This window comes from Gallus gallus, chromosome 2 (genome assembly GCF_016699485.2).
Source record: "Gallus gallus isolate bGalGal1 chromosome 2, bGalGal1.mat.broiler.GRCg7b, whole genome shotgun sequence".
Lineage (NCBI taxonomy): Eukaryota > Metazoa > Chordata > Aves > Galliformes > Phasianidae > Gallus > Gallus gallus.
This window is the reverse complement of record NC_052533.1, coordinates 53,797,362-53,824,048: the sequence shown is the minus strand read 5'-3', so window position 1 is coordinate 53,824,048 and position 26,687 is coordinate 53,797,362. Positions and strand designations below refer to the sequence as shown.

The 26,687-nt window shown below is 38.8% G+C and overlaps 1 protein-coding gene across 4 annotated transcripts in view; it reads right to left on the bottom strand.

The window, feature by feature from the left end:
• Nucleotides 1-26,687, bottom strand: part of CNTNAP2 (contactin associated protein 2) — a 909,905-nt gene that overhangs the window by 39,084 nt on the left and 844,134 nt on the right. The window contains exon 22 of one of the 4 annotated variants that reach the window (XM_025147597.3): nucleotides 13,395-13,609. The exons of the other annotated variants lie outside the window; for them this stretch is intronic. Within the exon in view, the coding sequence (XP_025003365.2) occupies nucleotides 13,575-13,609 (35 nt within the window). The 3' untranslated portion in view covers nucleotides 13,395-13,574. Of the gene's footprint in view, nucleotides 1-13,394; nucleotides 13,610-26,687 lie in introns of those variants that run through there. 4 annotated transcript variants of the gene reach the window in all.

Genomic DNA, 26,687 nt, shown 5'->3' with positions numbered 1-26,687 from the left:
TATTCACCTAAACCAAAAATGTCCAAGCTCGCAATGCAGCCTACCCCCTCTCTGCAATTTAAAGGTGGTTATTCCTCGTGGAGCAGCTCCAGGCAAGCGCTGATTGCTCAGCAATAGCCAAACCATCAGTGTGCTATTAATGTCGTGTTGACTGAAACCAGGTCAGGGGGAGGGCAATTCTGTGCAGTGCTGACTCAAGTGATGGTAAATAACTGTAAGCATTTTAATATACTGGCTGAACACAGGGCTCTGAACAGTGAACTATATCTAGCCATGCTTTCTGTTTTGATAAAGGAATTTCAAAACAGAGTCATAGAATCGAAGAATCCTAAGAGTTCGAAGGGATCTTTTAAAGGTCATTGATTCCAACTCCATTGCAATGAACAGGAACATCCACAGCTTGATCAGGTGCTCAGAGTCTGATCCAGCCTGGCCTTGAAAGTCTCTAGGGACACGGCTTCCAAAGCATCTCTGGGCAACCTGTTCTACTGCCTCAACATTCACACTGTAAGAGACTTTTTCCATATACCCAACCTAAATCTTTCCTCTTTAAATCTGAAATCATTTTCCCTTGTCTTATCACCACATACTCTGCTAGAGAGTATGTTCCCTTTAAATATTGAAAGGCCACTCACAGGTTCCCCTGGAGCCTTCTCTTCTCCAGGCTGAACAGCCCCAGCTCTCTCAGTCTGTCCTCACAGGGGACGTGTTCCATCCCTTGGATCATTTTTGTGGCACTCCTCTGGACACAATGCAACAGGTCTATATCTATCCTAAAATGAGGACTCCTCATCTGGACACAGTGTTCCAGGTGAGGCCTCACCTGCACAGAACAGAGGAGCAGGATCACCTCCCTTGACCTGCTGGCCATGCTTCTTTTGATAAAACTCAGGATATGGTTGGCTTTCTGGGCTGTGAGGGCACTTTGCTGGTTCATGTCCAGCTTCCACTATTACCCCGAAGTCCTTCTTGGCAGGGCTGTTCTCAATCCTTTCATCCCTCAGCTTGTCTAGGTAGTGAGGGTTGTCTCAACCCAGGTGCAAGACCTTGTACTTTGATTTGCTGAACCTCATGAAGTTCTCCTGGGCTCATTGCTCAAGCTTATCTAGGTCTCTCTGGATAGCATCCCATCCCTTGGGAGCGTCAACCACGCTCCACACCTTGGGACTTAAAGATTGGAAAAAAAACCAAAAACAAATTAAAAAAAAAAAAACACAAAAACATCAATTTACATTCATGTGATCATTTTCAGTTGATACAGATACGTGACCTAAAAAATTTCAAATACAGAGTTGCAATCAGATACTCAACTCAAAAATTTGACCTTGTGTGTCATGACCAAGGTGTGTCACTGAATTCCTCCATGAGGAAAAAACTGCACCCATTTACATTCACCAATGCTTTCTTAATTGTTATTGAGACCAAATAGTGAATGTGAGAACAGTAAGGTGGTGGGTGGTGTGTTTCAGCAGTGGAGACAGTAGGCCGGATTGTTAGGAGAGTGGCATGCAGGCTCTTGCTCATTGCTGGTGAAAATCATAGAATCATAGAATCGCTAAGGTTGGAAAAGACCCACAGGATCATCCAGTCCAACCATTCGCCCTTCATCAATGGTTCCCGCTAAACCATGTCCCTCAACACAACATCCAAACGCTCTTTGAACACCACCAGGCTCAGTGACTCCACCACCTCTCAGGGCAGCCCATTCCAGTGTCTGACCACCCTTTCAGAGAAGTAGTATTTCCTAATGTCTAGCCTGAATCTTCCCTGACGCAGCTTGAAGCCATTCCCTCTAGTCCTATCACTAGTCACATGAGAGAAGAGGCTGACCCCCAGCTCACTACAACCTCCCTTCAGGTAGTTATAGAGAGCAATAAGGTCTCCCCTGAGCCTCCTCTTCTCTAGACTGAACAACCCCAGCTCCTTCAGCTGCTCTTCATAAGGCCTGTGTTCCAGACTCCTCACCAGCTTTGTTGCCCTCCTCTGGACACGCTCCAGGGCCTCGATGTCTTTCTTACTGTGAGGGGCCCAAAACTGGACACAGTACTCAAGGTGTGGCCTCACCAGTGCTGAGTACAGGGGAATAATTACTTCCCTGTTCCTGCTGGCCACACTATTTCTGATACAAGCCAGGATGCCATTGGCCTTTTTGGCCACCTGGGCACACTGCTGGCTCATGTTCAGTCTAGCGTCAATCAACACCCCCAGGTCCATTTCCTCTACACAGTCTTCCAGCCACTCTGCCCCAAGCCTATAGCGTTGCCTGGGGTTATTGTGGCCAAAGTGCAGGACCTGGCATTTGGTCTTGTTGAATCCCATCCCATTGGCTTCAGCCCAGCTATCCAACCTATCCAGATCCCTCTGTAAGGCCTCGCTACCCTCAGGCAGATCAACACTTCCAACCAGCTTGGTGTCATCTGCAAACTTACTGAGGGTGCACTCAGTAAGCAAGTAATGCAAAGCTAATGGTGATGACTATGTTGAAAAAATCATGTTTTGTAGCTGAGAATTTCTCTATCAAATAGTGATATTGTGCTCTTTGTATCTGTTGTTGTTTCCATGAAAGTAAATGGGAGGCATTAGTTTTGGAATGACTTCCATATATGTGGCCCAAGACAACTTCTATTCATTAAAATGTGGTCCAGGCAAGCCAAAAGGTTGGACACATACTACCTAGACTAAAGCCTGAACTGACAGAATGGAACACAAACACTGTTCAGTCAGGCTGCACCATGCACTTAAACTGGAAACCCTGCCGAAGGATAATGGAAATCATTTGACTGACAAGCGAAGTGCTCAGTATACATTTAACCCAAGATGCAGAAATCAGCAGTTCCCAAGGCAAAACTGCTTAAGAAGTATGTCAGCTAGCTTCAAGATCAATGATTGTTTTTTTTTTTGTTTTCTTTTTCCTACCTCATCCTCTATTCTCTCCATGTGATGCAGCAGCAATGGGATCATGGGTGGAAAGCAGCGGAGAAGTACAGAGACTAGGTGTTTTTCATTCTCAACAATAACATCTACATTTCTCTGCAGACAGGCTCTAAAAAGCATGTGAGGAAGTGGATGATGGGGGAGAAGTAATTACATAGCCAAAACTTCTTAAAAAAAACAATAAAACCAAAACAAAAAAATCCCTGTAAGATTGCAAAAGTGAGTAATCTTCATCATTTTTTATATCAATATAAAAAATATAAGTTTGGTCTGAGAAAAAAATGATCATCAAAACTCACTGGGAGAAAGTATTTCAGCAAATTTATAAATTCATTCAAATTCAAGCTCAAAATAAATAATCTAGGCAGTATCTTTCATAACATTAGAGAAGAATGTAAAATAAATACACCGAGGTGGCATTAGAATGCAGAAGAAATACGAAGTTTCATTCACATAGTTTCCCCAAGTGTGCTTTTATGTCTTATGGAGGCGAGATGTATCATAACTCAGCCAATTCCTTTCAGGCCAGAAAATAAGCAAATAATTAAATTAGATTCTTGCAGTGTGGAGTCAAAAGTAATGTGCATTTATGTAATGTGCAATCTATATTTTGGCCAAACTCCACAGCACTTAGTTATATTGTGCGTTTGTTAAGATTATAATAAAATACTATAATTTCAGTCTGATTATTATTTTGTAGTTTTAGTGGTCCCCTTCTATGACTTTCGTAAATGTCCTCAGACTACACTTCATTTTCTGTATGCTTCAAATACCTTTTTAAAACTGCAGTGTTAGCGAAGTGTAGGCAGGCTGAAATTTCTCCTCTCCTTCTGTCCCCCTTTTTTTCTTACTAATCCATTTGTAGGTGGCGAAAAAACAAGAATAACTACCTGGAGAAGATTCATGGTGTGAATCTAAAACTCAAACAAGATTTTTTTAATAAGATTGTTTGTGTTTCTTTACCATGTATGCCTTTTATTAACTTCCTGCTTTCTTAAAGATTTAAAACAAACAAACAAAACAAAAAATCAAAAAATATAAAGATCTGCAATCTGTTTGTCAAGAAAACCACATAAACTACATCAGTAGGGGACTTAAGTATTGCCAAGTGAAAACTTCTTCATCAGTCCCACACAATTTTTTCTTATTTATTTAATAGAATCTGTGGGTATTGTACCTACAACGTTGGATTTCAATGCAATGTAGGATATAAATAAAGTTTTTTTCAGGACTGACGTATTTTTCAGGAGATAACCACACCGGTACATCATGGACAAGCAATGATGTTTCTCAGTTGTGGAAAATTGTTTTAGTAATTAAAGCATAGACTGGTGAGAAAATGAAAAGTAAGATGCCATAGAGGACATGAATACTGTAATTTAGCAGGTCCTTTTTCTTCCCACAGTTTGATTCCCTGTTTGTTTTTCTTTCTCATTTTGAATCTATCCTTTTTCTTGGATCAAAACATTCCTCTTCTGTATAGACAATAAAAATCTGTATGTACTACTGAAAGGCACCATTTATTTCAACAATTGGAAACATACTTCAGGACAGTGTAGGGAAAAAAATGAATGTGATTTTTTTTAGCAACAACATCTTATGTGCGTTTTTTCTAGAAATCTATGCCTCACAATTTGAAGCTGAGTAAGTCATATTTGAACAGCCTCTATTACGTCTCAAAGTAAGTGATGGGGTTCATCTAAGAAAAGCTTTTGCTTCTTTGCTTTGTTACATTTATCCATACATGAAATATGCTTTTGTATTTCCTCTGCTGTAGCACACTTATATGCAATAAATTCACTTCTGAAAACTGTTGACGTTCAGTGTGCAATGTCAAATGATCATAAAAATGTCACAGCCACATTAAATCAGATCAATGAGATACCTAGTTCATTGTCTTTCTTGAAATAAAAGGTCATTGACATTAGATAATTCAGAAGTCATACAACAAGATGGAATATGTACGATGGTCTCCCCAGCACAACCTTCTGGACTGCCTCAACATATGCCTTAAACTGTGCTGAGATGAAGGCTGCACTTGGTGTTTTATTTTCAGTTATTGGCAAAATTGTCTTCCATGAATGCGTCCAGTGTTTTTGGAAGCCATTAATGTTTTGGTCTCTGTGACATCTGATGGCATTTAGTTCCACCACTGCAATACCCACTCTGTGACAAATGACCTTTTTCAGTTCATTATAAGACTGTGACTCAGTTTATTGGACGCCTCAACTTCTTGCATTGCAGAAAGCACAGCAGACCTCCACCCCTCAAGGTCACCACTGCACAGTACGTTTGGTAGCTCAGAAGGTCAGGTGAGCTTTCAGCCTTCAGACATTCCAGTTACAGTGTCAGAGCTGGGAAGAAGACCCTCCTTGACTCTGGGCAGTGGCACCCACAAGTCCATAGAGAATGAAATGTCAAAGTCTTGCACCATGCTTGAGGAACCAAAAACTTTACCCAGTTCTATAAAATACATCATGGATAAGAGAAACACATATGCTTTGATACTGCTGGGGAAGAATTGCCAACCAACAAATTCCTCTCCATGAAAATCAGTAAGGAAGTACACTTCCTGTTCCGGTCCTGATAATCTCAGATATAACATATATGGTTTAATCAGACCATTACTGCTTTTTAGATCTGATGTAGAATATTACATTAGGCATCCTCTGTACGCATATTTTGGATGTTCTACTATTTACTCATCAGCAGCCTCACTTGGGAGTTAATGACAATAGGTGGCATAGACATTTTGACACAAAAGACAGAGCTGGCTGTGTGGTGGGATGATGGAAGAACAGGCACAGATAACATGCAAGCACTAACTTTGTGACCACCTTTGTACCTCATAAGATGGAGTAAACTCCACACTTCCAGCTGTCCTAAGGCAATCTGTGCCTCAGCCAACATACTTTATTATGGTTATTACATTCACAGAAGCATGTAATCAGGTACAGTGTTGGAGGGCACAATGTTATTTGCAGTACGATGGCTTTGCTAACAAGCTGCTGCAAGTGCTCCCACCCAAACACTGCAACTGATCTTTGGGTATTTTTTAATCTCAAACCCAAAGGATTTCTTTGGAGGTAAAGTGAAACCTTTGATTAAACTGTAATAAAGATAAAGCTAATAATAATAGAAGATTAGGATTATAGCCTCTCATTATGCTTGCTTTGCTACAGACAGATATTAAAACAATGCATTAAGTTAGTTCAAGATGCTATGCTGACAATAGAACAATCCGCTTCTTTCTGAAGTCTTATATTCAATTAGGCTTCAAAAATTCAGCTTCACATCAACTGCATCAGGAAACAGGCATGTCCAACAGACTGCTTATTAACTTGCCTCTTTTACAACCAGCTTGAAAAAAAAAAACAAACCAATAAACAACTTACAGGTGGATTGAAGCATCAGCCTCTGAAGGTGATCTGCATCAGATCTGTCCCTCCCCTTGAAATGACTCTTTCCCCTCACCCCCATTGAAACTGAACCCCATGCAGAGATTAAGCACTTAATGTAGGAAACATAAAGGTAAAGAAAAATAACCTCAGGCTGGAAACTTGGACGCACGCACAGCACCGCAGTTTTGTGCGGGCGGCAGACGCATGCTCGTGTATCTCTCATTGAGCGGACTCTCGCGAGCGGATATCTGGCCCCCTGCTCTCCTGAGCCTCCAGGCAGAGAACTGACGCCAGTTCATCACACAGGAACCCAGCCGCGCCCAGCGCCGCGCCGTGTGGGTTACCTGCTGCTGCCGCTCTTGCTGCCCCGCCGTACCGTATCGTGTCGCGCCGTGTCTCCCCGACTAGAGGCGGCCCCGTAGATTACAGAGAGCTGCGCGGCACCACGCGGCTCTGGGAGGCAGGTGAAGGGAAGGCAGAAAACGCGGAGAGGAGCGGAGCGCAAGGGGTGGAGGACGGAATACACGGACTGGATTCAGCGAAAGATCTGGGCGGGGGCCGGGAGTCGAGAAGCGGGGGGTGGTGTTGGAGGCTGGCGTGCCGGCCAGGGCTTGGCGGGGTGTGGCTCCTGTGTCGTTCCTCTGGGTGCCTGGTAGGAGCTGTGGGACTCATACATAGAAACCACCAGGCTTTCTGACTATTTCGTAATGCAGCCCAAAGCTCCCAGAGATGGGTAATGACATGGACCCAGCTCAGTTGCCCCATTTCTACTTCTGTCAGCAGGACCATTTTTGAACTAAAATAACATTAAAGCTTATAAATTATCTTTGTAGGACATGCCTCTCAACATCCAGGGCTGGAACTGGTGAGCAGCCGTTCTCAGGGATAGAGTGACATTTTCAGTGCTAGAGATTGTTCTGGTGTTTGATAGGTTTTGAAAGGCATAGTTCAAATACTTTATTAACAAAAGGATGAGGGAAACCAAATAAGAACCTGAATAGAATGGCTTAAAAAAGTTAAAATTACTGAGAAAACTTCACATTCTCCATTTGAGGATGACAGAATGGAAACCCACAAGCTTCAGGGCACTGGAAAATGGTGAAGGACCTAAAGGAAGGATTATAGCTGCCAGTTACCAACACAGAACCCATCTGTTTGCACAGAGACATTGAGGCCCCCTCTTCTTCCACCTCAGCCTGAATACTGTCTTGTTCCTCTTGCTCCTCTGACTGCACTATTGCCTTCCTCCCCTTGACTTCACTTCATCAGCTGTGCTGACAAATGGAAGAGCGTTTGCTGTGCTGGACAGGAGGTTGATAGGGAAGAGGACAGACAGAATTTGGGGACTGGCATAACCCAGAAGGGCGGGCTAGAGTCCATGGAGTGACTTGCCTTGACTATTGCCATTGGCCCTCATTTCATTGCTGCTTGTGCTGTGCAGCTTTGGGGGAAAGAAGGAGGCTGCCAGTGCTTTCACACACCAGAAGTACTGCTACAGCCAAAAGAATCTACTGGCCAGGTGACAGAAAATTTTATGGGCCTGTCTGGCTTGTCCTCCAGCAAGAAGGAGCCAGAAGTGAGCAAGTAATGCCAATAAATGTAGCACTTTACCAGAAATGTGCTGGAGCCTAATTACTGTAATGGGAATAATTGATGGTGAAGGAACTAAGATGGTGGTAACATGGGACTAGACTTTCAGACTGGAAGGCCTACCAGCTACGTTTCCAGAAGTCAAGAGATAATGGCACTGATCAGCAGGACCTAATGTAAGACCTCCATTCACCTAGTGAGGTACCACATTTAGGGCACCTCTGCACACAGTTTCACTTCTCCATCTGCATCCTGTAGATTTCTATATTCTACAGAATAGCAAAAACTTCCTGTGATCCCTGCTCAATCAGCTAGCTGTTACTCCTATAGGAACAGCCACTACTACTTACTATAAGCCACTATTACTTACTACTTACTATATACCATTACTTCTCTGTGATGGTTTACACAGAATATTCTAAACGGATTCAAAGAGAAAAGCAGTAATTCCTCCTTTCTGTATTTGTAGAACAACAGTTTCTTTACAGTATTGCTTATATATTCATAGATTTTCTTTACAGTATTGCTTACATATTCATAGATTTTCTTTATTTATAAATCTATCTATCTATTTTGTGTGTGTGTGTGTAAGATATTACTCACTGGAAACACAGTTTTAAGTGTGAATTACAAATATTTTATTTTGTACTGCACGTTTTCACTTTTGAAAATGTTACCTCTCTGTTTCGATCTGTTCTCCTCCCCCCTTGTGCTCTACCAGTAAGAGCATTTCAGTAGATAGCAGCTACTTTCCTCTCTAAATTACCATAAAATGATCATATATTTAAAATTCTGCAATGATCACCTTTTGATTAGCAACTCAGTCCAGCTAATCTTTTTGTAGTGAAAATAGCATCAACATCATAAATACTCAACTGAAGGGTGCTTTCCTGTTTGCATTTATTGAACAAGAACATAAAATGGACAACTTTGTTGAACAAAGATGATGGGTTTTTAGATTTGAACAATATAGCCATGTATTTCTGATTAGGCTGCCAGTGTGTGCATGTGAACTGACTGCCATCATAATGTAACTGAGATCTATTATCTTTGATTGCTCTGAAGGAAGAGAGGCTTAATGTAATAAAATTGATAACGATTTTGCACAGGCACACTATATCCTGATCGTATTGAGTATTTGACAAAAAAGCTTCATGCATCCTTAGACTCAAAGTGAGTTTCCTCAATGTCCACAAGCAATGCATGGCATTACTCATATTAATAATTAAAACAAACAAACAACAACAAAAAAAAAACAGCAACAAAAATCAGTAAATAAGGAATCTGTTGAATGGTTATTTTAAATAATTCTAGCAGAGACAATAGGCAATGTGTTCAAGCAGCAGGTGTTGAAGGCACCAAGAAATTAACAGAAAGCTGAAATGTCTGTTGTGTCGGCATGGCAGTCTGCAACTTAGAGATACTCAGAATAAATATAAATGAGTTAGCCCAAGGTCTGGAAGAAGTTCAGCTGCAGAGGAACAGAGCTTTGAGCAGGGTATTTATTCCACCTCTTGGAATTATAAAATAATAATTTGGTAGAAAAAGACACTGCTGGTATCAATTTTTAAATGCCTGTATTCGTAAGCTCTGAATCTGAGATGCAAAAAAAGGGAATGGAAAATTCTCATTTATAATTACACTCTTGAGAGGCAATTTGCTTGACAGGAATATTAATTTCTGGCTATACGGTGCTGAGAACAGTTTGGGATATAAAGTAGGAAAGGAACACTTCAAAAATACATCATTGGTGAGCCTATGTTTGAGAACAACTCAAAACAGCATAATCTTAAATATGGATTTCCCAACATGTATGCTAATAACAACTATGAAAAGAGGATAGTAATTATATCTTCCATCATGTTGAAAAAAAACTCATTCTCATTTCCTAGAGATCTCAATTGGCATGCTTATTCTGTGTTCCCATACAGCCTGTATGTAAAACATCATTAGATTTTTGAAAAATATTTTCCTTTTTATTCTCTCCTAAATATTTTACTGGCTGTGATATAGGGTAATTAGTTTGGATTCCATTATGATGGATAATGATGGACTGGAAGATGGTGGTTGCTTAGGGACTAACAATCATAACCTGATTACATTCAATGTGTGATGTATGTGCTTTAAAAAGCCTGACTGTCCAAGGCAAATATTGAACTGCAGAGAGAGGGAGGAAAATGTGAATGTTTCTCTTAATCAAAGGAAAACTCCAAGCAAAATCTAAAACGTAACTTCATTTGAATCAATTCCTTGGTATTCTTTAAAAATTGGATGTAAATAGAAAAGATTGCTGTCTCTATAGTGTTTGATATACCTTTAAGCACTTAGAGAAGACCGGAAGACTGCAGGTTGTGTTAAAAAAATATATAAAAAAACAGATGGGATGGGATGATTAACCACTGAATAATTATCCTGATACTCTTTTTCCAAGCAGTGGGGGAAATAACTTAGAATTCTGTTATTAATGTTAAAAAACCCAATAAGTATATATAAATAAATAAAATATTCAAATAAATTATTACATCAAAAAAAGATTTCTTAAATAAATTTTAGATTTCGGACTCTGAGTTGAGATTTGGTCAAGCATGAATAATGTCTTCTAATGTCAAATACTATGTCTACAAAAAATTGATGCATTTTATTCAGTACCTCCAACAGAGAAGGCAGGACTTACATTTAGCTACTATTTCTGCTCAGAAAATAACAGTTTGAAGAGTATAAAATGAATGAAAGGCAGTCTGAAGAATACAGACAAGCTGAATACAGCTTCTGGCTATAGTCACTATTATTTCTTTATTAAATATTTTTTATTTTTGCAATTGCATTGGAACTGTTCTCTTGAAGTTACAGTGTGAGTGAAGGCCTTAGGAGCTAATCACATGTAGACGTTGTCCATCATTGTTCAGGCTGATGAAAGGTTCAGCATTCTGGTCTGATAGACTCTGCTAATAGTAACTATTGCAGTTTACTGAGAGAAAATTCATGCTACGGTGAAGAAAAGGAACTGAATTTACTCTCTTAGTTATTAGGCATGCTCAGCTTTTCCATCAAGTACTCTATGGAACACAATACAGCTTTGCTTTCAGTGTTACTTTTGGCATCTCTTGCATGCTACTGGAACATCAAGACCCGTCTCTAGCTAGCTCATTACAGCACTCTCTATTGTTCCCTTGGTTGGAGCTCAAGAAAGCATGCACGGGTTTTCTACTTGTCATGGTTTTGTGATTTTGTTGTCAGTATTCCACATCATAACATCATGTAAAGCAGTGGGAGTTAAAGAGTTAATGTTCTGGTTCTGCGGGCTGCCTTTTTGGGCATTTTGGTTGTCAGAGGGAAGGGAAGGAGTGGCGTTCCCCACAGGACTTCTGGACTTTGTGCCCACCGCAAGAAAGATGGAGCTCCTGGCAGGACACCAGCTGCTCTCCCTCTTGCTCACTCTTTCTCGGTCCACGACGGAGAAGCATGTGGTTCCCTGCAGTCTACAGAGTAAGGCCTCAGTTTTGGACATTCTCTCTCTCTCTCATTTTGTTGGCCTCAATTCCAATTGTATTGTGTTGTATTGTATTATTTTGCATTCTGAGATCGCAGTTAGTAAATTAGTGTTCCTCCTCAGATAATTTCCATTGCTCTGTTTTTTTTTAGAGGCATCTACTATCTCCCTACCCCCCAGCCCCCTTGGAAAAGAACTATTGAAATAAAAAATCCACATCCTTACTGCACTAGTCTGAATCACCAGTTTCTCCAGTACGTGGTTTGCTCCTGCAACCACTACCTATTCTAAGCCTGACATTCCCCAGAGTACTATGTAAATAAAAAATAAAAAATAAAATAAATTAAAAAAAAAAAAAAGACAGTAGAAGACTGTCTGTAATATGTTTGTATATCTCATAAATAGAGAGATATTTGGCAGGAAGACAGAAGTTTGCTTTATGCCTTCCCTGTCTTGAGTCAGAGAAACTGAATTCCAGGGTTCTTCTTTATAAGGATTATTGAAAGGAAATAAAAGAAATAAAATGGAAGAACTCGTTAGAAATACCTATTTCATATCCTGCTTTGATGAGTGCTGACAGTGTAAAACACACTTGGAGCTACAGCATACTCACGAGGAGACATGGTGCTTCTACAGCTCATTTCAAAAGGGCTACATGCTTCAGAATGCTACCAGGTTTTGCAGTCATACAACAGATGGCATTATGCTATTTTAAGCCATTTCAGAAATCCCAAACTAGCAGACCAGTTTACCACATCATTCCAGATGACACAATGAATGTACTGCAAAACCATCTTGAAATACTGCCAGCACAGTTCCAAGCACCGTCTGTCCCACGCAATTTAACACGTGCTGCCTCTGTAACAAGTTTACCAGGGTAAAAGGCTAACTGGTCATGTGGGTAGTTCAACAAGCTTTGGAAAACTCACAAATAGTCTGATGAGAAGGCTAATTGTCCTACTCCTTTATTATCATTATTATTATTATTTTTATTTTTCCTACTAGATATCTCTCCTGGAATGCTGGGAATTCCACCGTCAGGGTGGATGGTGTTCTGAGCACCAAATCAAGCTGTGCACATTCCTGTTCGATGCAAGGGAGTTGGACTAGATAGATGACCTTTTAGAGTCCCTTTCAACTCAAATGATTCTGTGGTTCTATGGTTTTATGTTCTGCAAAATAAAGCTCTGAGCTCCGTGAGACTTTGACGAGATTGTTGTATAAGACATACCTCAGTAGTGTAACAGGGAAGCAGAAAAGAGAGAAATTTTAGATGGCATAAGACCGAGAAAGAGTCTCCATGTCAGATGTGGATCAGGCTGTGAATGACCAGAAAATAGCAGTGATAGCAGTCTCAGAGCATAATACAACAGCAGCAGGACTCAAAATCAGGTCTGTGATTGGTGTTTTACAGCAAATACAAGAAGCTTTCACTATAGATATTTCACAAAAAATGTCATGTAGCAGATGAGGAAAATATAAAACTATTCCAGCAGCAGAAACGAGAGGTAATAAAATGTACAGTACAAGTACAAATGTTTTCCCAATGCCTTCCTAACTGTCTGGATACAATTAATTGAACAGAAACCCCACTTGGTGGTATATTGCAGTATAAAGACTGAACATAATCTAAAAATAATTAGGTACTTTATTTTGAGTGTTTGAAGTCTCTTGACGAGAACAGAAATACAGTTCCTTGTGATGAAGAGATTTATTTTTTGCTGATTTGAGATTTTATTTTTTCTTGGCTGAATGCCTTTTCAATTTCTAAAATGACATACGAAGGATAAAAAGAGATAAAGAATTAATATGACAAGATACCAAAGACAAGAAGGTAAGATAATTAAAATAAGATTTTTTTTTTTAAATGAATGTATTAGACATGATTTTGTTCTTCAAGGAATGAATTTATTATCTCCAATCAAAAAGGTAATAATGAATAAGCTGGCAAAACATCAGATCTAAATCAGAGACTCAAATAGAAAATTAGATATTTAATTAATATATATGGAAATGCATTAACTGTAGTATCACCAGAATGGAAGAATATTCAGATGAGATTTCACTGTAAAAAGGGAAATGCTATTTGAATAGATAAAAAACCTGCAGTCTTTAGTATGCCAAGGCATGCACACAATCTAGGAAGAAATCAGTTTCCTTCAGCAGTCTGCTTGGATCATTCCCTTTGACATTTCTACAAAAAACATGAAAATATCTATATAAAAATCAATATATTTCAAGAGATCTCTGTTCAAGTGAGTGATACCGTTTATGAAATACAGATTACACCTGCCTATTACGGTTTCCCATTCAGTGTTTGCTGCCCATCTTCCTTATCAACTATGATTTTTCCCACATGCTCTTTTATTTTGCATTTCAGCTGTTTTCTTCTTTTCCGTTCTCTTGTAAGTATTACCACAACTTAAATCTTTTATTCTGTTGATGCTGATTTTTTTTTTTTTTGCCTTGGCTTTTATGGAATTAAAACAACTATTTTTAAATGTTTTCATGTCATATTGTTCAACCACTTAGAACAAAAGCTTTTCTTTGAGAAAACATCGTTAGCTCAGGCTTCTAGTGGTGTAGTGTTAATTTGTCGACAGGTGGGGAGAAGACAGTTGTTTTAACACTGGAAAAGTTCTTCACAGAAATCTGAAAAACTTGCTTTATATAATTAGCTCAGGTATATCATGTGTATGTGTATGTGAAGATTTCTAAGCTATGATGTCTTAGTTTTTTCATAATGACCTCTATGCTGAAATTTACTGAAGTGTTAAGACTTCTGGAATGCTACCTATTTCCATCACTCCATGGTACGCAGACTATTACCTACTGATCAGAACATTTTAATGTAATTTGAAGACAGAATAAGCCATTAAATATTCTTTTGCCTCAAAAAATAGAAGATTTTCTCTTTCCATCCATACTTCTCTATACTGATAAAAATAAGTACTCTAAATACAGTATAACAGCATTGAACTGCACAAAGAAAACTGTCTGACACATTGATGGATGTATAGTGATGCTGAAATATGCTGTATATAATGAGTTTACTGAGCATAACATTTATCCATGCACTTGCTAATATTTCCACAACATCTTCCAATTCGCTGTTGGTACAAAGTGATGTTTAATTTCCCAGTAGGCATTAAAAAATTATTATTATACTTAGGATTTTTGTGGATAAGTCCATTTGAAAGCTAAAAAACAATTAAAAGAATATTTTCTTACTTTCTTCTGTATCTCCAGTTCATTGCTAACAGAAGTCTGATTCAGGCACCAGTCTAGAGAATGATCATTAAACTGGATTTAGACCGTAGAATTTTAAGTTGTAGCAGTTCATTTTTCTCAATAGATAGAAAATTTATGACAACTTGGTACATTTGCCTTAGAAGTCTGGCTGATGTGTTTGTTGAGCAGTTAAAGAGCAAAACAGTGGGGTTGGAGGTAAGAACAGGAAACTTTATGTCAGTTGCTCAAACCCTGAATGCTATTGGAAAGGTAGTACTGAAAAAAAAAAATCACATAATTCCATACAGCAACTTTCCCTTACATACAGAGGGGATAACAGTGTGTTACTAACTTTGTTTGTGATACTGAAGTACTGTATTTGAAATGCAAGAGGATGGAAATGTGCCAGCACAAAAGCTGTTGTAATTAAGAAGGAACAGGAGTTGAGGTAAAGATACCAGGAGCTGTGGGAAAACTGGAGACTGGGAGAAAAATGTGGAAGAACTTGTATGCACAAGTCTTTGAATATGTCTTTGCTATATTATAATCTGGCTCTTGTTTAATTTGTCTTTTAATTTGAGTGAATGTTTTAGTATGAGAATTATGTAAATGGTAAATTTCATAAAAATCACCAACAACCTAACAGTCATAAGTAAGTAAGGAATGGAAAAGGTCATCAGAAAAGTAATAGAAATGGACTCGGTGTGTTCTGTGCACACCCTCAAACAGGCACAAATCCAATGCAAGAAACAGCTGTGTAAGCAGTACTGCTAGTGAAGGTGTGAATCTGAACATGAATCACTGCCACTAATTTCTGTTAGGGAAAACAAGGAGGACATATCCTGATTTAAAACAAACTGTTTTCATTCTCAAGGTTTTCATTCCGCCTCTCCTTCCATGATCCCCCGTCTCTACTTGTTCCCCTAAGAGTAAAGCGGAAATGCAGTGCAACTGTAATATATTTATTTTGCTGTATGAGTACAGGGTCCAGCATATCATCCTGATTCCAACGGTTACAAAATTAATGCACTGGTTTCAGTGCATTTCTCAGTAGAAAGATCTTGGCAAGCTTAGCTGCCAGCCAGGCAGCCATTCATTTCTAGGGGGACCACTGTGACAACATTAGGATAACAGCCTTAAGCAATTAAGAAATACTCTATGCATTAATGTGGAAAAATCCACAGGCTTCTGCAGGCTTGCAGGCATTCATCAGAGCTGCTGACTGGTGTTCTTCTTCAAAGAGCCCCTGCCGGTGCAAAATACCTTTTGCTTCAGCTGAAAAAAAGCTAAAACATTACTTAAAAATACTGCCTTTTCATTTTGATGCAGAAACTCTGCAGTTCCACGTGCACTGTGAAACAACCATTTTGGTTCCTTGTTGTTACTGGAAGTGCTCTTGGCTGTCTGTGCAGGGTTATGTGGAGACTGAAGAGGCTGCCCAGAAATATGTCCAGTGTCTGGTGTGTCATGTGGTGAAGCTGAAAAGCAGCCTTGACAGAGGAGAGCTTAGTGTCTTAGTGAAAAGTTACAATTCTATAAATATTAAGATTCATCCTCTAAGTGGACTAGCTATCATTTACTGAGTTGCCAGGACCTAATATCTCTTCTAGTTGAATTGTATGTAGGAAATAATTTAAGAACTATTTTGAAGGTATTTGATATCTTCAAATATTTAGCCTCTTCAGTGATCTGCTAGGTAGAGTGTCATGGAATAAGGCCCTGGAGGGAATAGAGGTCGAATAAACCTGATTGATACTCAAGAATCACCTCCACTGAAAACAGGAGCAATGAAACCCGATAAAGAGGAAGTCAGACCAAAATGCAAGTAGGCCTGTGTGGATGAACATGGGGCTCCGGGACAAACTCACCCAACACAAAAAGGAAACCTACAGAGCATCAAAGCAAGGATGAGTATTAGACACGAGTTTTTTTAAAAACAACAACAAATGAAAAAAATTAGCACAGATAAGGTACAGTTACAATGCATGAAATCTGACCCTTATGAATTAGTGAAAGTGGATTATTTTATAGGTGTGTTGCAAGGGGAAGGAATGTAGTACTTGCATTTTGTTGTTGAATGTATAGACTGAGGCAATACTATGGCAAAGTAATAATGTTGCAACAAGAAAAAATGAGAAGTTATTAATGAGCTGTCCTCTTAAATAAGTAGGAAAAAAAAAAAAAGTCTGCCTTCAAGTCTCTACTTAGAAATGGAGCCAAGAGCTGAAATATAACAATCAGGAAACAAATGTTTTATAGAAGATGATCTAGAAAGGAAAGCAGATCACAAAATCACAAAAACTTGACTATAGGCCACATAGCACAGAGAAGCATTAAACAGAAGTACTTGAGCTGGCTCATATATGGGAAGCAAGATCAGCAGAGCCTCCCAGCTCTGTTAATGATGCCAGTGACATACTTCTCAAGTCATCGTGCCCAGTGCCATTACCTCTGCTGCAGTTCATTGTGTGAACTATCACAGTTTCTTTTCTCAGCTCTGTATCTCTGGTGGGAAAACAGAGATTTTCAGGTTTCCTTTATGATAGAAGTTGGCCTCCAACTTCTATCCAACTCCTCGATCCAGAGGAGCACAGAGTGTCAGTGACATGGTAGCCATGATATGAAGGTGCTGCCGGTTTGGTACCCAGATGTATCCATACAGCTCAGCACAGCTGCTGAGCTGCTTTTCCATCCTTCTTTTCTGCTGTCTCATCTAAGCATACCCGATGGATGAAGTGTTTGCTGCTTGTACCATGTCACCTCTCCCCACAGTAGGTGGCCCTGCAGCTGTGGACCAGCTGGCCAGTAAGGCAGAGTGAGCTCCTACAGCTTCTACCAGCTTTTCCATCTCTTTGGCCCTGAGATCTTCACTCTCTAGAACTTGATTTGTTTTGAGAGATTTGATTGCTGTCATGAATCTCATGGCTTTAAGAGGCAGCCTGCTTCATCCAGATGAATATTCAGGTGCAGATGATACTGAAGTTTCAGGTAGGAAAAATAACCCTACAAAACTTAACAATTCATCATTGCTGCCCTTGATATTTCCTATGAGCAGAATAAGTATTTTTCAAATAGAGTGATATAATGTGGAGTGTTTTCCCCTTCTAGATTCTTTTGTGATTAAAACTTAGAAACTTACTTTATACGTATTAAATCAAAATGTATGTCACACACTACAGTCTTTATTATCTGAATCACTTATTAAAATACAATGAATAGAATCAAGTTCTCAAAATGGTTTATTCAGATTTTTGCCGAGTCCCAACCATACTGTAGCTGTTGACTGCTGTATGTAAACATTTTCTTGTTATAGAATCATAGAATCATAGAATGGCTTGGGTTGGTAGGGACCTCAAGGATCATCAAGTTCCTCTGCTGCAGGAAGGGCCACCAACCTCCTGATCTGGTACTAGACCAGGTTGCCCAGGGCCCCATCCAACCTGGCCTTGAACACCTCCAGGGACGGACAACCTCTGTTCCAGCACCTCACCACTCTCTTGGTAAAGAACTTCCCCCTGATATCCAACCTAAATCTTCCCTCCTTTAACTTAAAATAATTTCCCCTTGTTCTGCCATTATCTACCCTTGTAAAGAGCTGACTTTCCTCCCATTCGTATGCTCACTTTAGGTAGTGGAAGGCTGCCATGAGGTGACCCTGCAGCCTTCTTTTCTCCATGCTGAACAAGCCCAGCTCCCTCAGCCTGTCTTCGTAGGGGAGGTGCTCCAGACCTCTGGTCATCTGGCAGTTTTCTGTGTTGAACCTCATTAGATTCACCAGGGACCACCTTTCTAGTCTGTTGAGGTCCCTCTGAGTGCCATTCCTTCCTTACATTGTGTCATCCACACCACTCAGCTTGGTGTTATCAGGTGTTATTACCTAAACTTTTTAGTTTTCTTGTTCAGTGTGTACAAAACTTTCTACTGAACTCCTTCATAAATTATTGCATTAAAGTCTTAATAGAAACTTTTAATATGAAAACAGCATAATAAAAATTACACTTAAATTTAACCTATTAGTTATTTTAGCAATTATGTTATTTCTCCAAGTTAATGAGCATTAGAAGCACTTCTAAGAAATAGTATGTCTGTGTCAAACAACTGATAGAGAATTAAACTAGCTATCTGCATATAATTTATAAAAGCTGTTATTTCAACTGTCAGTTTCTTTCTGTACTACTTCAGCAGGATGTGGGTGAATATTAACATAAACTGAACAGATCTTATCATGAATTCTAGGGCAGTATGGATGACCGCATGAGGATTAGTTTTAAATCCTCTAACTAGTGTCTAGAATGTTCACAGCTCATCTTTTAAACTTTCAAGTTAAATTGGATAATTTTAAGATTATCCAAACTCGTATGCAACTGTCTCCTTTCATATACTCTTTCATTGTATTGCTTTCCAGACACTTCGAGGAAAAAAAAAATTAAAACATGCCTTAAATTCTTTATTTACATTCCAGATATTTACATTCAGTTGTTAGCTGAAACAAGAGGCAAGTACCAAAGAACACCATTCATTTTCTCTTATCCTCTTTTCTAATACATCAGCAAAGAACTCCTTAAAGGCCACAGAAGACCTCAGTGGCAACAGCTGTATTTGAGAGTAGTGAATAGCATCTTCCTGAGTGCTGTGAAAAGGGTATTATTGGCATTATTAACCTCCCAAAAGTGTAGTGTTCAGAAATCAAAAGTGTTATTTAGAATACATAGTGAGTAGTGTGTCTACTGCAGAAGTAACTCAAATTAGAACAGTTTGCTAAGGTAATTTACATTATTTTTAAGCATGATAAATCACAGACCTTACTATATTAAGTTTTATTAGTGTCCTGTTTGTCCATATCTATAGTACAAGAGCAGAAAAATATACTGCTAATGGCTTGAGTGAGTAATATCAGAAATGACTAAGAAACTTTCAGCAAAATACAGTTATCTGGTTTTCTGTTTTCTACAAAGATGAATCACAGATGGGCAAGGAAGGAGGAAAACTAACATCTCTATGAACAAGCAGAAGAAATGTTCTTAGTTCAGAAAAAAGTTATACCACTGGGAAAAGTGTATTTCTTTAATGAAAAAAAAAGCATCTTAGAAAATACTCAGACTTCTAGTACTGTTACATATATAACAGTTAGTATAGACACTGAAGTATATTTACATAACAGTATGTGTATATTACCTTCAGTATTAACAACTAAGCTTGAGTTTTGTTCATTGTTTAGTTCATAACCGAGAGAACAGGGCACAGATTTCAACAAGGACAAAGTGTGGCAAATTTTAATTTATCTTGCCATTTATGTACTCTCAAGCACCTTTTCCAAAAGATTTCATGGGAGAAATGATTAAGAGGAGATTAGACAATAATTTAATCTTAAAGTAATTAGTTACAATCTTTTTAGAACACTGCCAGTTCTTTATTCTGCTCTGCTGTTCCGATATGTGTTATGGCTTATTAAATTTTTGGACTTTATTTCCATTTTTATTACACTGGGAAATAGAAAAGGAGAGTGCTTGACTGTTGAAGTAGTCTTTCTAAGAGGTAAAATACAAGTAAAATTTGGATTTGCCTAAGAGAAAGTAAAATGGTTTGAGAAGCTGTATTTGAAGTTCCTGTCCATCTGCTTCTTGCACAGCTTTTGCAGTCACTTAGCTTCTGTATTTCTAGACTCAGATTAGCTCCAGCTACTAGTAGAATTTTTGGTCTTCTGATTGGGTGCTGCTCTTTGAGCTCTGTTTTCTCTTATCATAATAAAAGGGAAAAATTACCAGAGTGCCCATTAACCTTTTGCATGTCTTTTATAATCTCTGATTCTCATGTTACCTATGTAAAATGGAAATGGGTTCTGTAATTCCTAGTCTAGTCAATGCATACATAGCAGACTGTTCCCGTTTTAATTTGTTACATTATTGACTGTCCTGCAACAACATCCCACGAGAATATAGAAGCAAGCATGAAACCAGAGATTGCCACTAGCCAAAGGATGAGTGTCCTGTTAACAATTTTGTATTTGCAAGTACTTACTGAGTGAAAAAGGTACATGTTTTCAACATGCTAAACAGAAGTAACCTCCAATTTGGCTAAAGGAGAACAATATGACAGCTTGAGGAGTTACGCTATTACCCTGTAACGGCATTGTGCCTGAAAATGTCTCATGATATCAGTATTTTGGAGGTGCCTCATCATCTACAGCTCAAGAAATCTTTTAAAAATAATACTGAAAGACTTTTTTGAGGGGTCATTCTAGCTTAATTGTTTAAAATGATTCCATTTCATATGCACAAAGCCCCAGTGCAGCTTCAGTGAGAAGACTGCTCAGGAGATAGGTAACAGGTCTGCGGCACTTGAGGGAGAGGTGAGTGAGGATGCAGTGGGAGGTCCACCCATGAGGTTGTCTACAGTGAGGCGGTTGACTTCACACCTCAAGACTGCCTCCGCCAAGAGGGACAGAGGGGTGATTGTCACAGGTGTCTCCCTTCTGAGAGGCTGTATGTGTTGGTCTGACCCTACCTGCATGGATGCATGCTGCCTCCATGGGGTCCAGGTCAGGAATATTTCTAGGAAATTTCCTAGTCTGATTTGGCCCTCTGATTATTATCCTTTATTGATAGTTCAGGCTGGCAGTGATGAAGTTGGTGAGAAAAACCTGAGGATTATCAAAAATGACTTCAGGGCACTGGGGCAGTTAGTGGACAGAGTGAGCGTACAGGTCATATTTTCTTCTATCCCTTCAGTGGCAGAGAAGGATACTGAGAGTAGCAAGAAAACCCATCTCATAAACACAAGGCTGAGAGGCTAGCACAATTGCAAGAATTCTTTTGACCATGGGGCAGTTAACTCAGTGCCTGGCCTGATGGCTGCAGATGGGTCTCACCTGTCTGAAAGGGGAAAATGGATCCTAGCCCAGGAGCTGGCAGGGCTCACTGAGAGGGCTTTAAACTAGGTACAGTGATAGGTGCACAACTGGGCTGGATGATCTTAGAGGTCTTTTCCAACCATGATGATTCTGTGATTCTTTTTTTTTTTTTTTTTTTTTTTTTTGAACACTACTCACAACAAACATGTTTCTATTCCTGGACATTTTTGAAGAACTGTGTATTTTCACTCTGCTTTCTTTCAGTGGATTGCTACAGCCTGACATTTTGATAGCTGAAGATCACTGAGAGAGATTTGTAAGTTCATGTAGACATTAAGGAGGTCTTTCTGGAAAGTGGTGTACATTTATGGGAGAGGAAGTAGCCCTTTCTAAAAAGAAAATGTTTATTTATTCCTATTGTATTTTAAAGGAGGTGTTTATGAGCTAGCCACTGTACTGTAAATTAAATAGAATTTTATAATGGCATCTAAACCTGAGGATCACTAGCTGTCATGGTCAATGGTTTGGCTTTCTACTAATATATTACTGGTGGAGATACAGCAGACCTCAGAGATGGTTTTGGGTTGACTGATTCCCAGTGTTTATCTCTTAGGCATATTTTAATACCAGGCAAATAAAAAGGGTCAGGCAACCCATGCTGAGTATTGCCAGGACTATAGTGCTCTAGCAAGTTTTAAGCTAGATCACTTTTGTAACTATGATGCGTGTTGCTATCTACAGCACAGACATGACAAAAGCCATTCAAAATGGAACCTTTTGAATTAATTCCTTCTCAGTGGCATTTAACTGTTTTTTAGCTGTTCCCTGAAATATGCAGATGAAGAATATGTTACTTCACCTATCAGAAAGTGTTTATGTAAATAGCAAGTGTGTTGCTTGAAAATTTTATGGATGGTAACACCTAAAAGCCATAATTAGGCCGATGGTTCTGTAATTCAACTAATGAGAGCATCTCTTTTACAAGAAATACAAAATAACCTATAGTCAGAGGTGTGACTTAATGGGAACATGTGAAATTATTTCTGGTAATGTATTTCTTTCCATTTTATTTGTGATGATGGGATTTGAGCAAATTATTCACAATAAATAATTGTAAATAATGAAATGCAGAAGTTATGAAAAGTTCATTTTAATTACTGAAGTTTATGTATTTTTTTAAAATTCAATTACTTTTCAATGTTGTTATCACATGTTTTGGAATGCCAGATAAGACTTATGTCTGTTCAAAATTGCATAAACTGTTTATTTACAGTCTCCTCATTTATTTTTTTTTTCAGGACCAACATCTGCATACTTTGCATAGAACGGAAGAGCAATGAGAATACTGTCTGCAAGTTTTTGCAGAGTGACTTATACAGAACAATTTTCAGAGAGATCTTAAAGCTTAAAGGAAAAAAAAAAAAGCAAACTGTAAGAACAGTGAGACTCTGGCATCCTATTACACTCTGGTATGAATGTTAGAATGGCACAAAATAAAAAAGGCAGATGACTCTTTGGAGCTGTGGAATCTCCAAAGAAGATCTGAGGACCAATAGTCAGTGAAGTCTTTCTACAGAGAATACTGCAATAAGGAAGTGCAAGAGCAGCCACCAGCTACAAAGTACAGGATGGGCTGGGAGATGAAATGACCTGAGGAGTGGAAAGTTACTGGGAGGAGACAACTTGAGGTGTTGCAATAAGCTCTACTTTACTTTTTGAAGAGCAGAGCTGGCTGTACTCATGATCGCAGCAATTACCGTAGCATCCATTTGAGTCCAGCTTTTTTGTGGTCTGCCTTTCTACCTCTTTGGAGCAGCTAGCTGGAGAAGGAGCAGCAGCTGAACACTACAAGATACTAAAAAATTGAGAGAAGTTGCAATGCAAACAGAGGTAAACTACACCAACAAAAACCTCTTGGTTTTATTCCACTTCACTCCAGTTCTTAAACAAAAGGTAAATCCACTGGGGCTACCCAGTTTTCTTCCACAGCAGTTATTGAGGTGGCATTGGCATTTCTAAGTGCTATTATGGCCTCCTCTCTGATGAGAGGCTTGTAGGTGGGAGGTATTTCTTTTTGCATACAACTTAGAGATCTAATTTCTTGGCAAAATGAGTTATGTCAAAACTCAGAGTCGGAAAGAAAAAAATACGTAAATTATATTTTGATTCTTTTTTAATTAGAAGAGCTGTGGAACATTTCTGTCAGTACCAGAAACACTCCAAAGAGTATAATATGGACAGACAGATGAATCTGAGGCCAGAGTGCTGGGCAATATTAAATCCCAGAGGAGTTTTAACCAGGCTAATGCAGGGTTGGTGTGGAAGCACTTGGTAGACAAGAAGGGAAGGTGTCCAGATACTGTACCTTTGTGTGATAATTAATGCATGACTCATGTAGGGGAAAGCATATCTTTAATATTCAGCTGCTACTGTATCAGAAATGTTCCTAATGTGTCAATATTTATATTTACTCTTTCTGCATTTACAGTGCTGAATATTAATGCTGACGATGAGAAATAAGCTGTAGGCAGAGTTACTTTGAAGTAAGTTAGTGGATGAATTTACTGCATACTAGCTATTTTCTGCTTATTATCTGTGAAAGTACAATAAACTACCCTGCACTTTAATTATCTGTCAAAATAAAGGAGAACCGCAGAGCCAACTCAAGTTATAGAACCCTTGCTTCCACACTGTTGGTACGTATAATGAGTGCTAACTTCATTATGATAATGAGGTAGAAAGAGATACATGTCAAAGATCTATAGTAAAAAAATACCTTTACGTTACATTCATAATTTTATATTATATTCATAATCTACTTACGTTTCTGAATTATATTCTAAGTGCTGGGCACAGCACCTTGCAGCATCAGAGACCTAATCCTAAACTGGAATTGGGGTAAATTATTACTTTTTTTGATGTTAACTTCATGTCAGACTATGGAAGCATCAAGCAGCATATTCAAAGTGTCAGTGATGACAATGCTCAGGTCCTTTACAGATATTTTTTCCAAGGCTATTGAAACACTCTTTTTGGAGATGGTAAATGTTCTTGAACACATGGTGCAAATGTCTAAACAGTGCAAAACACCAAGGAAATAGCACATCTGTAAGTAAGCCTTCTACCTCTTCTTTTTGATCAATCCCTATTCAGAGAAAAGATGGTCCTGAGTTGATTTCCAGAATTTCTCTTCCATTGAAGAGGATTGACAACTATTCTCTGAAGCAGGACTACAGACTCTATTTTCTTTCTATTATTTTTTCTGGAAGTACCTGAGAAGCAGTAGGGTGAGGCAGAGGCATTTAATGGAGTTAACACAGCTTGTTGAAGTTCTGAAATGATAATCTGTAAGTACTATAGAAGACATACTATGTTAATTGTTTCCAAGTAAATATTTAAGTGTTTCTGAAATGATATAATTTGGTTTGGAGTGGTTGGTGGAGATGGAACACAAACAAGGTATGTATTACCTTTGCTTCCCTACTGTTTTCTCAACAGCAAATCCAGTCTGATATTAGTGTTTCTGAGCTCAATAAAATGTGCTGCTAAGAAACCCTCAAACTGTTTCTGTTCCACAGAATGGTACTTTTACAAAATTATATTGAATTGTGTAGTTAATTGTTTAATAATCCATATTAAAACTTAAAGAAGTACTTGCATGCTAACTGTTGAGTCATGGCCTGAACCACTGATTAAGCACCTGGGGAAAAGACCCAATCAGCCCTGGGAGCACAAGTGAAGGCAATTCACCTGTGTGACTGGAAGGGGTGGAGCCTGGCTCCACCTCTCTTAGACCCCCCCATTTAAGGGCTGACTGCCACTCTAGAAGGATTTCTGGTTGGAAATCCCTCTCTTGTGGAGTCAGTACTGTGAGCCCTGATCTTTGAAATGGGTGAGTACTTTTACTTTTCCGTTGAAATGCCATCCTATATATTCTAGCCCCTTAGCTGTTATACTCCTGTATCGCCCTTCTACTGCATTAATCTTTCAGATTGTAACAGTGTTTCTCTTTCATTTAGGTAATGTAGTGCAGGCTATCTATGACATTAGTTCTCTCTATGTAAGGTTTGCATAACAGAAATTGCTGTAGGCCTCCAAAAAAGAATGTGAAGACAAACCTAAGCATTGCATCCAAAACCACAGCACTTAAAGGGAGAAATGACCCTCTGCTCTGTGCTGACTCAGTAATGAGTCTCAAGCTGCAGCACAAATGGAAATTTAGGTTCAGATCTGAACTGTGACACGCAGTGCATCATGCTGTATTGTTAACTTCTTTTCTCTTTACTGCTGGTCATCCTGATGGCTAGCTTCTCCCTCTTATCATGCCTGTGTCAGCCATCAGAGCTTAAGTATGTGTAAGTAGCAGATTAATTGCCTTTCTTGAAACATTAACAATTTTCTTCTGTTTTATTTACAAAATCTTGCATTTCTCTAGTGCTTTTATTACTACACGTTCACATAAGGCAAGATTGTTGATTATTTATCTCCTTCATCTTTATTTCACACCTCAAATTAGAAATTCATTTTGCCTGTGTAAGGATACTAGACATTCTGAAAACCTTTACGGTGTCTGGAAGACTGGACGTATTCTCTATCACTGTTTTTAAAGTTAGTGAACAATTGCATTTTCTGAAAATATTTCAGGAAAGCAGAAGATACCTCAATTTATAGAAGAAGTAATGCTTCTTGATTACTGCTACAATTCAGTCATTTATTTTTGTTTCTAACCTGACTCTCCTGATTTACAGAAAATCAGTTATAACAGTTATAAACAGTTATGAGACACAGACATATTTCATGATTATTTCTGTATCTGCCATATTGTTGTAACACCTAAAGTAGAATGGTGTTACATTGTTGTAGGTATCATACAAGTGATCATCACTGACTGGTAGCAGATGAGCTGTCCCAGCAAATACAGCTGCAGCGGAAGCTGCTGCTCCTATGCAGATAACCCTAACAAAAATGGAAATAAGACAGACAGAAGATGAGTTCCCTAATAATATTATTCCAAAGTACTCTTCAAAATTCATATGTTTCTAAAAATAGGACTCTGCTGCCAAATAAGAATTGCATGCTGTCAGAGTAACAGAAACTGAATGCAATCAGTGTCAAGCTAGCAGTGAAATATGAGGCTACTACCATATTGCACGTTTAGACAATATAGTTGCAGATGGGCACAAATTGAAAC